Source organism: Erpetoichthys calabaricus, chromosome 5, assembly GCF_900747795.2.
Source record: "Erpetoichthys calabaricus chromosome 5, fErpCal1.3, whole genome shotgun sequence".
NCBI lineage: Eukaryota > Metazoa > Chordata > Cladistia > Polypteriformes > Polypteridae > Erpetoichthys > Erpetoichthys calabaricus.
This window is the reverse complement of record NC_041398.2, coordinates 227,142,377-227,155,938: the sequence shown is the minus strand read 5'-3', so window position 1 is coordinate 227,155,938 and position 13,562 is coordinate 227,142,377. Positions and strand designations below refer to the sequence as shown.

General features: G+C 44.6%; 1 protein-coding gene across 4 annotated transcripts in view; it reads right to left on the bottom strand.

Annotated features, from left to right (window-relative positions):
• Positions 1–13,562, bottom strand: part of csgalnact1a (chondroitin sulfate N-acetylgalactosaminyltransferase 1a) — a 448,394-nt gene that overhangs the window by 16,780 nt on the left and 418,052 nt on the right. For 3 of the 4 annotated variants that reach the window (XM_028802606.2, XM_051928033.1, XM_051928034.1), the window contains one exon: positions 10,261–10,439. The exons of the other annotated variant lie outside the window; for it this stretch is intronic. In XM_028802606.2, the coding sequence (XP_028658439.1) occupies positions 10,261–10,439 (179 nt within the window). The remainder of the gene's footprint in view (positions 1–10,260; positions 10,440–13,562) is intronic. 4 annotated transcript variants of the gene reach the window in all.

Genomic DNA, 13,562 nt, shown 5'->3' with positions numbered 1-13,562 from the left:
GCACAGCGTGCTTTCTCAGCGGCTGGCGTATTCTGCACGAAGGTGCGCTCTCGCCTGAACGACCGCACGCTGGACACGTTGTGCTTTCTACGCTCTTATTACCGCAACTAACTAGATACATGTACTTATATGACAGCATGAGCTGCTTGTAAGGTTCGTCTTTTATTGATGTCAACATATTGCAGTAGTTTTATTAAAAATAAGTGTCGCTCGCTCTAAAACCGTTCACATGTGAGATGCCCGTGCACTGTGTCATTCCCGGGACCCCGGGATTCCCGGGAAGGACATGCAAGATTCCCAAATTCCCGGGAATGGATACACCCGTCCGGGAATGGATTCCCTAAAACCACCTGCCTAATACTGTGTAGGACCCCCTTGTGCCGCCAAAACACCTCTGACCCATTGAGGTATGGACTCCACAAGACCTCTGAAGGAGTCCTGTGCTATCTGGTGCCAAGACGTTGGCAGCACATTCCTTTAAGTCCTGTAAGTTATGAGGGTTTGGACTTGTTTTTCCAGCACATCCCACAGATGCTTTATCAGATTGAGATCTGGAGAATTTGGTGGTCAAGTCAACATCTTGAACTCTTTGTCATGTTCCTCAGACCATTCCTGAATAATTTTTGCAGGGTGGCAGGGCACATTATCATCCTGAAAGAGGTCCCAAGGGAAACAGAATGCCAAGACCCAAGGTCTCCCAGCAGAACATTGCCTAGAGCATCACATTGCCTCCGCTGGCTTGCCTTCTTCCCATAGTGCGTCCTGCTGCCATCTCTTCCCCAGATAAATGACACACACCCACCCAGCCATCCACATCATCTAAAAGAAAACGTGATTCATCAGACCAGGCCACCTTCTTCCATTACTACATGGTGCAGTTCTGATGCTCACATGCCCAATGTAGGCACGTTCGGTGGTAGACAGGGGTCAGCATGGGCACTCTGACCAGTCTGCAGCTATGCAGCTCCATATTCAGCAAGCTGCAATGCACTGTGTGTTCTGACACCTTTCTGCCATGGCCAGCATCAGACCAGACGGGCTAGTCTTCGCTCCCTACATGCATCAATGAGAATTGGGAACCCAGTGGTTTATTGGTTGTCCCTCCTTGAACCACTTTAGTAGGTATTAACCAATGCATACCAAGAACACCCCAAAGATCTATTGTTTTGGAGATGTTTTGGAGACCCAGTCATCTAACCATCACAATCTGGCCCTTGTCAAAGTCGCTCAAATCCTTACGCTTGCCCATTTTACTTCTTTTGACAATCACCCTCAAAAACTGACATGCTGCCTAAAATATGCCATCCCTTGACAGATGTCATTGGAATAAGATAATCAGTGTGATTCACTTCACCTGTCAGAGGTTTTAATGTTGTAGCTGATTGGTGTGCATTATTATTATTACTAGCCAACCCGCGACATAGCATACGCCGCATAATTATTTATTGATGGGTGAACACTCCCTGAACGACACAGTTGTCCAAATGGGGTTGGTTTGAGGATACGACTGTGAGTGAATGAAAAGATGGAACTCTGGAGAGAGCAACATACAATTGTCTGTGACTGAAAACTGGTTATGACAGATACAGGCATATCGTTGTAAAAGTTTGTCCCTGTGCCTTATTCATTGTCATTGCAAAGGCCAATCTAACAGGAAATTGTCTGCGTGTAAAAGTAAAAGGCAAATTTGAACCTGATGGGGTCAAGGATACCTGGGGAATAAGGACAGTTTGTGAGGTAGCAGCTGCGATAGTTTTACACTCCAGAACATTGCGGCGAATGCTGGTAACAGTCAGTCTAGTGCCATCACAGAGACTTCTTGCTGGCATGAGGTTTCTGAAACATGATGACTAAACCAATTTTAAGTCTGAGTTTATGCGGAGGCATGCCAGTGGGAGTAAGACTGCTAAGAAATGCTTCGGGGAATGAAAGTTGATGTACGAGATCATCTGTGACAATCGAGTCAAGGCTGGTGAAAGTTACTTCGTCGGTAGGGATAAGTTTCAGTACCTGTTCATTAAGGTGTAGCGAGTCTTCATTGGTGACGCTTAATATAGCTCGCATACTGAGTTGTTCCGGAGTCACAGTTGAGAAGTCGATGTCGCCACACAGTTGTTGAACGGGATCAGAAATAAAAGGAAAACAATGTGAAGGTAATGTTGCAGGTGTTCCGTTTTTCCCGTCTTGCGAAATCTTGTTTGTGAGGAAGAGCTGTCATATTTGTCGTCAGTGTAAGTACATGCATGTGACGCCACAAAGGTTGCTTGTTAATGCAACCGGCGACAGTAAGTGCTGGAGTTGGTGGGCGGGGCTCTGTCGTGTGTACCCCATGATGCGGGAGGAGGGTTAGAGTTGGTGGGCGGGGCTCTGTCTTGCATGCGTACGTATCCCGTGGTCGGGTGATTTGGTGGATTAAATATAGAAAAGCAGCCGGAACCGAAAAGAACAATGAAAAGTCAACGTGGCTCAGAGGTGCATGTGGACTGTAGCAGAGACGAAAGCGACCGAGGCGGTGTTTGGTGAGGTGCTGCGTGCCTCGAGAGCGAGGGTGGACTCGGGAGGAGGGTTAGAGTTGGTGGGCGGGGCTCTGTCGTGCATATCCCATGGTCTTAGAGTTGGTGGGCGGGGCTCTGTCTTGCGTGCGTCTTTCTTGCCATGGACTTAGTGAATTATATATATAGATTATTATTATTAGTAGTATTACTCGCTCTGAAAAGAGAATGCAGAGATATTCTTGTAGAGATTCCTAAAATAGAACTTCACTTGTTCTCAGGTGGAAACTTGCCTTTTTTCAATAGCTGAAAAAATAAATAAATAAATAAATATATCACAAACACTACAGAGTCTGAACACTTACCATAATTACTAAAAGGTTAGGTTGGGGGCATGCACTGGTACGGGGTGTTGCTGAACTCACTACATGTCAAAACAGCTTGGGATGTGGCTTGGCACCCCTACAGACAGACATGTGGTCCAGTCTGCCACAGCCAGGTGTAATGTGGGCATCTCCTTGACCTGGTCCAGCTGTTTGGGTCCTCAGCAATGATGATCCTATGAGCTGCATCACCCTCAGGAAATCACGCCACATGGCCGTAGTGCCATAACTGACGCTCCCTCACAATGCAGGTAATGTGCCTCATTCGGGACTCCATGAGCAACTGCTTATTCAGCACAAAGTTAAACCAACGGTACCCAAGGATTCTCCGAAGAGACACAGTACCAAAGGAGTCCAGTCTTCATCTCAGGTCACTGGATAGCATCCATGACTTGCAACCATATAGCAAAAGAGGAAGCACCAGGACTCTAAAGACTTGGATCTTTGTCCTTTTGCATAGATATCAGGAGTGTCACACACTGCTTTCCAGCGACCTCATGACCCCCCATGCTCTCCCAATTCTAATGTCTGATCCAATGCTGAGGTAAGTAAACCTCTCGACGAGGTCGACACTCTCTCCGCAGACAGACAAGACTGCTGATGGCTGTGCTCAAGAGGTCATTACAGGCCAGACACTCAGACTCCTCATTCAGTCTCTTGACATCCCCAATCAGGGCATCCACTGACTCTGTGATGATCACAGCATCGTCTGCAAAATCAAGATCAGTGAATCTTTCTTCACCAACAGATGTCCCACAGCCACTGGACCCCACAACCCTGCCCAACTAAAAGAAGGAAAACTAAAAAGAAAGAAAACTTCTGACTTTGCAGTCCCAGTCCCAGTGAGGCTTATGCAGGCATATTGCTGTTGGTATAAAGGACCCCCATAGCGTTTCTTGACACACTTGTGCTGAATAACTCATTGGCTGCAAGTCCCCAGTGTTTATGTGTCATAGCGAGGATGTACAGCATTGTTCACAATGGCCATCAAGGTTGTTTTCATTCTCTCTCCCATGACTACCTCCAAGAGGTCAAGCTTGTTGATGTGGTGGGCCTCTCCTGAAAGTGATGTTACCAGCCCTGCACGCCACACCACACCACAGTGTAGAAATGGCATTGGCTGAAAGTCCTCCGTGTTGGTGTGTCAGAGAAAGGATGTGTAGCATTGTTCATAATGGCACTCACTTTTGATTTAATTCTTTCCTCCTTTACTATCTCTAGGGGTGCATCCTGTAACTGAGCCTGCCCTTTTAATTAGCTTGTTGATTTGGTGGGCCTCTCTTGACGTGATGTTACCAGCCCAACACACCACAGTGTAGACAATCTCACAGGCCATCACAGAGTTGTAGAAGGTGTGAAGGATGTCACTACACACATTAAAGGAGCACAGTCTCCCAAATAAAAGAAGTCTCTCTGCTCTTTCTTGTATAGTTCCTCTGTGTTATGAGAGCAGACAGTCCAACCTGTCATTGATATGGACCCCCAGGTACTTGTAGGAGTGCACCACCTCTACATTGACTACATGAGTAGTGACTGGACACAGAGGCTGTTTGGTGTGGTCAATAACTAGCTCCTTAGTTCCTTAGGACAATTGTTTCTCCACCCGACTCCTCTCCTCTGCATCATTCGGTCAATTCAGTTTGCCACAGGAGGACGCCAAACAAGTTCTCAAGACATCTCAAGGAGAAATAAAGCAAACAGGAGGCACCTGACCACAATTTGGACTACCACAACAAAGGGTCTGCATACTTTTATGAATGTGAGATTTCAGTTTTTCATTTTTTAACTTTGGAAGACATGTTTTCATGTTTGTCATTATGGGTTACTGAGTGTAGACGGATGGGCAAAGTTGGCAAATGTATCCAATTAAAATTAAATCTACAACACAATAAAGTGTGCAGAAATTCAAGGATGCCGAATATTTTCTGAATCCACGGTGGCCTTTCCAAGAATGAGTACCAACAGGCAGCAGTTACAATGGCTTCCTTGGGCATCAGCGCTGTGGTGGATTTCTTAAAGCACACAGGCACACTGGACGAATAAAAATATCTGTGACTCCGGCAGTAATCCGATCTGTCAAAGTCTGGAGAGCGTGGGGTGAAACTCCATCCGGAGCAGCTGCTTTGCAGGATTCCATTGTCCTAAGGGTCCTGTGCACATCAGGCTTACCGAGTAACACAAAGCCCTGTGCTTAGGTGGCGGTCATTAATGAGGGGATCGGGGATTTCAGGTTTAAGGGGGTACAAAGAAAATTTTAATTCATCTGAAAGGGACAGCGGAAGTTAAATTACTGGCATTCCATTGATAGCTTGAGATGAGTGCGCAGACCGGGCCAGACGGAGCTGTAAATCAATCCTTCAGTTGGTTTCCAGTCTCTCTTTGTATTTGGATTCCACCCCATTGGGCCCTTGAGCAAGGATCTTAATTGCTCCGTCCCGAGTATGACGTTAAACTGCAAGCAGGTCCTCCAACTTGCAAGGGAAATTTGGGGGTTGGTGACATGATTGGCACTCCAGCCACCGTAAAAAAACTCACACTGTTCAATCCCATTTGATCAGGTGTGGTGCTGAGGTGTCACCCATCGCACGACTGCACTCGGTCCTAATTTGGGATCCTGTGGTGGGTGTGACAACACGCTGTGTATGAGTGCAGGCTCCCAATCTCACTCTCATGCTGTGACAACATACAGTGCATCCGGAAAGTATTCACAGCGCATCACTTTTTCCACCTTTTGTTATGTTACAGCCTTATTCCAAAATGGATTCAATTCATTTTTTTCTTCAGAATTCTACACACAACACACCCATAATGACAACGTGAAAAAAGTTTACTTGAGGTTTTTGCAAATTTATTAAAAATAAAAAAACTGAGAAATCCCGTGTACATAAGTATTCACAGCCTTTGCTCAATACTTTGTCGATGCACCTTTGGCAGCAATTACAGCCTCAAGTCCTTTTGAATATGATGCCACAAGCTTGGCACACCTATCCTTGGCCAGTTTTGGCCCATTCCTCTTTGCAGCACCTCTCAAGCTCCATCAGGTTGGATGGAAAGCGTTGATGCACAGCCATTTTAGATCTCTCCAGAGATGTTTCAATCGGATTCAAGTCTGGGCTCTGGCTGGGGCCACTCAAGGACATTCACAGAGTTGTCCTGAAGCCACTCTTTTGATATCTTGGCTGTGTGCTTAGGGTCGTTGTCCTGCTGAAAGATGAACCCGTCGCCCCAGTCTGAGGTCAAGAGCGCTCTGGAACAGGTTTTCATCCAGGATGTCTCTGTACATTGCTGCCGTCATCTTTCCCTTTATCCTGACTAGTCTCCCAGTCCCTGCCACTGAAAAACATCCCCACAGCATGATGGAGCCACCACCATGCTTCACTGTAGGGATGGTATTGGCCAGGTGATGAGCGGTGCCTGGTTTCCCTCCAAACGTGACGCCTGGCATTCACACCAAAGAGTTCAATCTTTGTCTCATCAGACCAGCAGAATTTTCTTTCTCATGGTCTGAGAGTCCTTCAGGTGCCTTTTGGCAAACTCCAGGCGGGCTTGCCATGTGCCTTTTACTAAGGAGTGGCTTCCGTCTAGCCACTCAACCATACAGGCCTGATTGGTGGATTGCTGCAGAGATGATTGTCCTTCTGGAAGGTTCTCCTTTCTCCACAGAGGACCTCTGGAGCTCTGACAGAGTGATCATCGGATTCTTGGTCACCTCCCCGACTAAGGCCCTTCTCCCCCGATTGCTCAGTTTAGATGGCCGGCCAGCTCTAGGAAGAGTCCTGGTGGTTTTGAACTTCTTCCACTTACGAATGCTGGAGGCCACTGTGCTCATTGGGACCTTCAAAGCAGCAGAAATTTTTCTGTAACCTTCCCCAGATTTGTGCCTCAAGACAATCCCGTCTCGGAGGTCTACAGACAATTCCTTTGACTTCATGCTTGGTTTGTGCTCTGACATGAACTGTCAACTGTGGGACCTTATATAGACAGGTGTGTGCCTTTCCAAATCATGTCCAGTCAACTGAATTTACCACAGGTGGACTCCAATTAAGCTGCAGAAACATCTCAAGGATGATCAGGGGAAACAGGATGCACCTGAGCTCAATTTTGAGCTTCATAGCAAAGGCTGTGAATACTTATGTACATGTGCTTTCTCAATTTTTTTATTTTTAATAAATTTGCAAAAATCTCAAGTAAACTTTTTTCACGTTGTCATTATGGGGTGTTGTGTGTAGAATTCTGAGGAAAAAAATGAATTGAATCCATTTTGGAATAAGGCTGTAACATAACAAAATGTGGAAAAAGTGATGCGCTGTGAATACTTTCCGGATGCACTGTATTTCCAAAGTCAATCTAAACTCTCTATAGATATTTAACTGAAGAAGAAAATCTCCAAAGTTCTTGTCTGCCCAAGTATCCAAGCCCTACACATTCATACTTTGTCAAGAACATCCTTCATTCTGTTGGGTGTGTAAGTTTGTTCAGGAGCGACTCTTTCTCATTCTTCTTGGCAGAATTTATAGGGTTCCTCATCTAGGTTGGTGCCACAGATTCTCAGTTGAGTTAAGATCAGGGCTTTGACTTGGCCATTCCAAAACATTCACCTTCCTGTTTATCAGACATTCCAGTGTCGCTTTGCCTTTCTGTTTAGGGCCATTATCATGCTGAATACCATGAGGACTGATTGAGGTCATTGATGTTAGGTAGAATGCCCAGTGTGGGCTGGGTGGTCTCGTGGTATCAGAACCCCTGCAGATTTTATTTTTTTTCCACCAGCCGTCTGGAGTTTTTTTTTGTTTTTTCTGTCCTTCGGACCTTAATTTTATTCTATGTTAATTAGTGCTTCCCTAATTTTAATTATTTATTTTGTCTTTTTTCTCTTTGTTCGTCACGTAAAGCACTTTGAGCTACATTGTTTGTATGAAAATGTGCTATAGAAATAAATGTTGTTGTTGTTGAAAGATGAATCATCTCCTGAGCCGTAGGTTCACAGCAGACTGGAGTAAGTTCTCCTGCAATATTGTGCAGTATTTGTGTCCATCCATCATTCCTTCAGCTCAGTGTTCCCAGTCCCAGCACATGAAAAGCATCCCCACAGCAAGATGCTACCACCACCATATTTCACTGGTGTTTCTTGAGGCATGGGCAGTGTTAGTTTTATGCCATATATACCTATTGGAAGTCTGGCCAAAAACTTCTATTTTGATCTTATCTGACCATTAAACCTTCTCCCACATCTTAACTGGGTCTTTCTCGTGCTTTATCCCATAGCTGAGCCTGCCCTTTTAATTCATTTGGTGGGCCACCCTTGTAGTGACGTTGCCAGCCCACCACAGTGTAGAAAATTGCCCAAGCCATCACAGAGTTGACAGCGAGCTACCTAAAGAGCCATGTAAAGAGTGACAGTCCATGGGCATTCGGCACAGGTGAGCACTGGCGCGATGCTACAATATGCATAATGACTGCTGTAATGGCAACAAATTACATCTTCAGGAGAACACATTTAAACAATATTTCACAATAAAAAACTGCCACCAATACTAACATGCAGAGTCATTTAAACGACAGCATGACTATCCTAAGATGAAAATGAACGCCCATTAATAGTGTTCTTAGGCTTTTAAAGCTCAGGTTTCTATGAGTACATCCTTGGCCAGCCCTGTTGAGCTCGTGGCTTCTGTGACTCCTCTGGTCCACCAGACGTCACTAATTTCAAAGCTTTCGGATCTTTTACTGGCACAATCAGGAAAAAGCCTCAAAGGCCTCACAGGCTTTGTCTGCCCATCACTACATTTTCTGATTTGCTTGTTTATTTGCACCCATTCACTGTAAACTCTAGAGACTTCAGTGCGACAAACTCACAGGAGACCAGCTGTCTCCGAGACAGCAGGACTACCACAATGTCTAAATCACACCGCAGTCGCTCACTGCCCATTCTTAGGTCTGATCCAATGCTAACTAAACCCCCCCTGGATTCTGCTGGCGTGCTTTTATATGCTGAATGGCAGCCTTGTGATTGGCTGTTTGGGGCTCCTGGTTATTTACGTTAGTTAATGAGCTGGTGGACCGAAGAAAGTAGCCTCTGAGTGTTTATTGATGTTTAAGTGAGAATCGCCTGTTGCATCCATAATCATTTTCCATATTCTATGCATTTTAACATACTGGTGACTGTCAAATTAAGAGAAGTGAAACAGCAGAGCTAAGAAATTGAGCAATATAATTACAAAATAAGGCCATTCACAGAAGATCACTGTGAGGTGCCATTTATTCTTGTAGTACGTGCTTCGTAATGTCAGGTTTACCTGATTTAAGAAAAACGTGTGCTGGAGATGCCAGTCCACATGATTGCCAGGGGCACTGAACACGTTTTATTCTTTGTTTAAAGTCTTGCAAGTGACCGACTTTACTGTCCACCAACGCTTTTCATGAATTACCAGTTTTATATTAGTTGATAAATGTTCTGTATGTCTTTATTTGTAATCTAGAGATCCTGATTGTAATATTATGGTGTCATTAGGCTTGTTCTACTTTCATGTCTAACTTTCCAACCCCCCGACCCGAGTCAACTCAGGATGTGAACCTTATTGCAAGGTTGGGGGTGGAGGGGGTGCCTTGGACTGGTTTGGTAAGGGGGGATTCAGTGCAGGTCATTCTATAAACCAACCCCTCAAGGAAGGCCATAAAACTGCCTCCAGTAGCTGGCAAGCTTCAGCTAAACAAATGGTATCCATTACTTGAGGGCGGGTGTGAAAAGGCAGTGTGAGCGGCCATTGGTCTGAAGTGTGGCTGTTTGGGATTGGTTTAGCCATTCTGTACCAAGATGCCCGATTGGCCTAAGGATTTGGAGAGAAATGTATAAAGCTGGTCGCTATGCCCCTCCCTCTCTCTCTCTCTCACACCATAGCCATGAAGAGAACACAATCAGGAGCGCAACTCGGGCCATATTGAGATAAGCACGTGGCCAGTCCTGAAGAAAGCTGACTAGAAATGACTTGCAGAGACATTTGAGTAACTACAAGTTTGTGTGCTGCCTAAAACTACACATCTAGCATTTATCAGGGTATATAGTTGCCAATATTTACATTATTATTATGTTATGACGATTATCAATAATACATTATTTAAAGTCATAACTTAACTCCTGCTTGTCCTTTAACTCTATCTGATTGCCTGAGTTTATACATGTAGAAGGAATGGTGGGGAGAAGTGCTAAACTACAATACCTTATAAACAGTAAGTCTACGGAATTTGATAAAGTCTGCCTAATAAAGAATACAAAAGGTGAAAGTAGAGTCACACAGGACTCCATCAAGACGAAACAAGCAGAAATTACCAGGAACTGAGAAAGAAAACACAGCATGTCATCATCAGCGCCTCCTGAGCGCCCTCACCTGGCTGAGTGTTCAGTCTACAAGTGTTGAGGAACTCTGCGGTGAAGTAAATGTCCACATCACAGAAAAACAGAAGAACGTTGTTTCCTTTCCAAGACTTTGCTCCCACATCCAGTCCTTTTCCCCGAGAGAATTCTTCATTCAGTTGGATGAAAGTGTAGTTTTTAAAGCTGACTTCCCTGAACAGAAAAAAAAAAAAGCAATAAGGTATAATTTCTCTCTGAATTTATTACACATTTTGTTTAATGCATATTTGTAAAGTGCCCATGTTATTTAGGTCCATAAAAGTGGCACAGTGACGCAGCATTTAGCCCTGCTTCCTCACAGTCACAGTGATCAGGCCTTCATGGAGTTAACTCATTCTCTTCATCTCTGTGTGGGCTTTTCTCGGAGTTCTCAAGTTCCTCCTCCCAACATCCTAAACTTGTGTGGGTTAGTGTGACCTGTGATGGACCCAATCTATTGAGACGGGCTCTGGCTCCCCAAAGCCCATACTGGAATTTGTACAGTGGATTCAGAAAGTTTTCTGACCCCCTCACTTTCTGCACTTTCTTGTGTTGTAGATATCATTTTGAATGAGTACGTTTCCCATTTTTGCCCATCAATCTATACTCAGTAAGACATTATGACAAAGTGAAAGCACGTTTTAAGAAAGGTTTGCAAATTAAATAAAATCAAAAATTGAAATCTCTCATTCACAGAAGTATTCAGACCCTTTGCCGTGGCTCTCCAAATGGTTCTCCTCCTGTTTGTTTCAGTTCTCCTTGGGCTATGTCTAGAACTTTATTTAGAAAGGCACATACCAATTCAGGACCAAAACCAAGCCATTAAGTTCAAGGATCTCCCTGTAGACCTCCATGAGCAAAGTGTGTCGAGGCACAGATCAGGTCAAGGGGATGACTCCATTTCTAGAGTTTTGAGTGTTCCCAGGAGCACAGTGGATTCAATAATTCTGATATGTAAGAAGTTTGGAATCTCCTGGACTCTTTCTAGAGTCGACCGGACAAACTGAACAAATGTCCAAGAAGGGCCTTGGTCAAGGAGGTGAACAAGAACTCAATCATCACTACAAAAGGGCTTCAGAAGTCCTCTACTCAGTTTGGAAAACCTGTTGGAAAAATGAGCATCTCAGCAGCACTCCATCAATCAGGCATGTATGGTAATGTCAGACTTGAGTAAAAAGGCATAAGATGGGCGACTTGGCCTCTGAGAGCATGAAGGAAAAGACTCTCTAGTCTGACAAATAAAAATTGAACTCTTTGGGCTGAACTCCAAGCACCATGTCTGGCAAAGACCAGGCAATGCTCATCACCTGCCTAATACCAACCTCAGGGTGGCAGCATCATGTTATGGGAAGGGATAGGAAGACTGGTCAGAATGAGTGCTGCCAAATACAGAGAGACCCTTGGAGAAAACCTACACCAGAGTGCTTGTGACCTCAGACTGGGGTGACAGTCTGTTACTTCCAGGAAAACGCTGGGGTGGCTCCAGGACAAGTCTCTGACCGTCCTTGAGGGTCTCAAACCCTATAAAACATCTGTGGAAAGATCTGAAGATGGCAGTTCCCATCCAATCTAATGGGACTTGAGAGGATCTGCCAGGGAGAATGAGATCAGCTACCCACATCTGGGGGTGCGAAGTGTCTATAGGGAAGACTCAAATCTGTGATTTCTACCAAAGGGGTTTCAACAAAGGATTGAATGAAGGGTCTGAATATTTTGATGAATGAGAGATTTTAGCTTTTGATTTATAATAATTTGTCATTATGGGTTTTTGGGAGTAGATTCAGGCCCGTCTTGACGTATGGGCACTGGCTGGGGGGCCCAGGAGCATAAGGCCCCATGATGTTTCTGTTTTGCTATCAAAGCAGGGGCCCCAACGCACTACTTTGCCAGGGGGCCTATGATGCTGCTAAGTTGGCCCTGAGTAGTTTGATGGGCAAAACGACAGATTTATCCATTTCAAATTGAACCTACAACACAAAAAAAGTGTACCAAACGTGGAAGGGCCTGAATACACTCTGGATCCACTGTAGGCGGATTACACCACACTGTCTTATTATGGAAAGACCCCTAAGGGGACAAGTGCAGAGATTAGCGAAGCACGGTAACAAAGTTCTGTGTCAGAGGTGGGCCGTGCAGCTGTCGAGTCGATGACACAATGAACTTGTAAATACAGCTGACATGTCAGGAGTCTCAGCACAGGCTGTTGACATCTTAGAATGTTGGGCCAGAGGGCCACAAATAGTTACAAAGGCAGGTCTAAAAATGATTTTAGCTACGGCAGCTGTGTAAATAATTAGTATATCTGGCTTACTGTAGTCACATATTGACGAGTCGTTTAACATCAATTTAGACATTTGATCTGGTTGGGGGTGTCAGAGTGTGTCTGAACGTGCCTTATGGTGGTCTACCATTCTGCTAGCTCCTTGTGAATATGCGATTGAGATAATAGGATGAACGCCTGGAAGGATTCAAAATGAGGCCTAACTTACTGAGGCTGCTCCTGAATTATATCAATCTATAAATAAGCTTAAATAATAACTGCTGCCCTCATACCATTTTTTTGTTATTTTTTAATTGTACAAGTATAACACTTCACGCTGCAGGACTTGACATGGCTTTCCTTTTTTATATTCAACTCACTGCTCTCGTGTTGGCTTCATAAATCCTCCAAGGCCTCAGCAGCTATAACCTTGTTGAGGTTTGCTACCACGAGCACTCAATCGATTCGAGGTTTGATGTTTTAGTATTGATTTTGGAATGGGCATCTTAATTATCTCTGTTTTCTGCCTCATCCCCATCTCTCTTGGATGCTGGGGTTCACATGGTAACAATTTAACTTTTAGCAATGGGCCATAAAGAACTGCTGCCCAGATCTGGAAGCAAAAGTAAAACCAGGAAAAGACGTACTACGCTGGACTGTTGATTTATATGAACTACTTATGCTTTTATTCAAAAAGAGACTTGTACACCCAATTTGTAGTTGGAAGGCCTTATCGCAGGTTTGACATACAGTGATTTATCTTCCTTGTGCTCCTCAACCCTCCATTTAGGCATAAAATACTTTTAGGTTTGTAGGTGGATTGGACAGGGAAATCAAAATGAAACCCAGCCACCCATCCATTTTCAATCCTGCTTTTCCATTTCATAGTCACCGGCAGGTAAGTCTTATCTTATTCCAGGAGACAATGCTGCAGGAGAAAGGTATGAACAGACCTGGACAGGGAGGCCACTTCAATCCAGTGACACATGACGTGACTTCTAGTCATTGGGTATGTCAGACCACAACATCGCTGAATC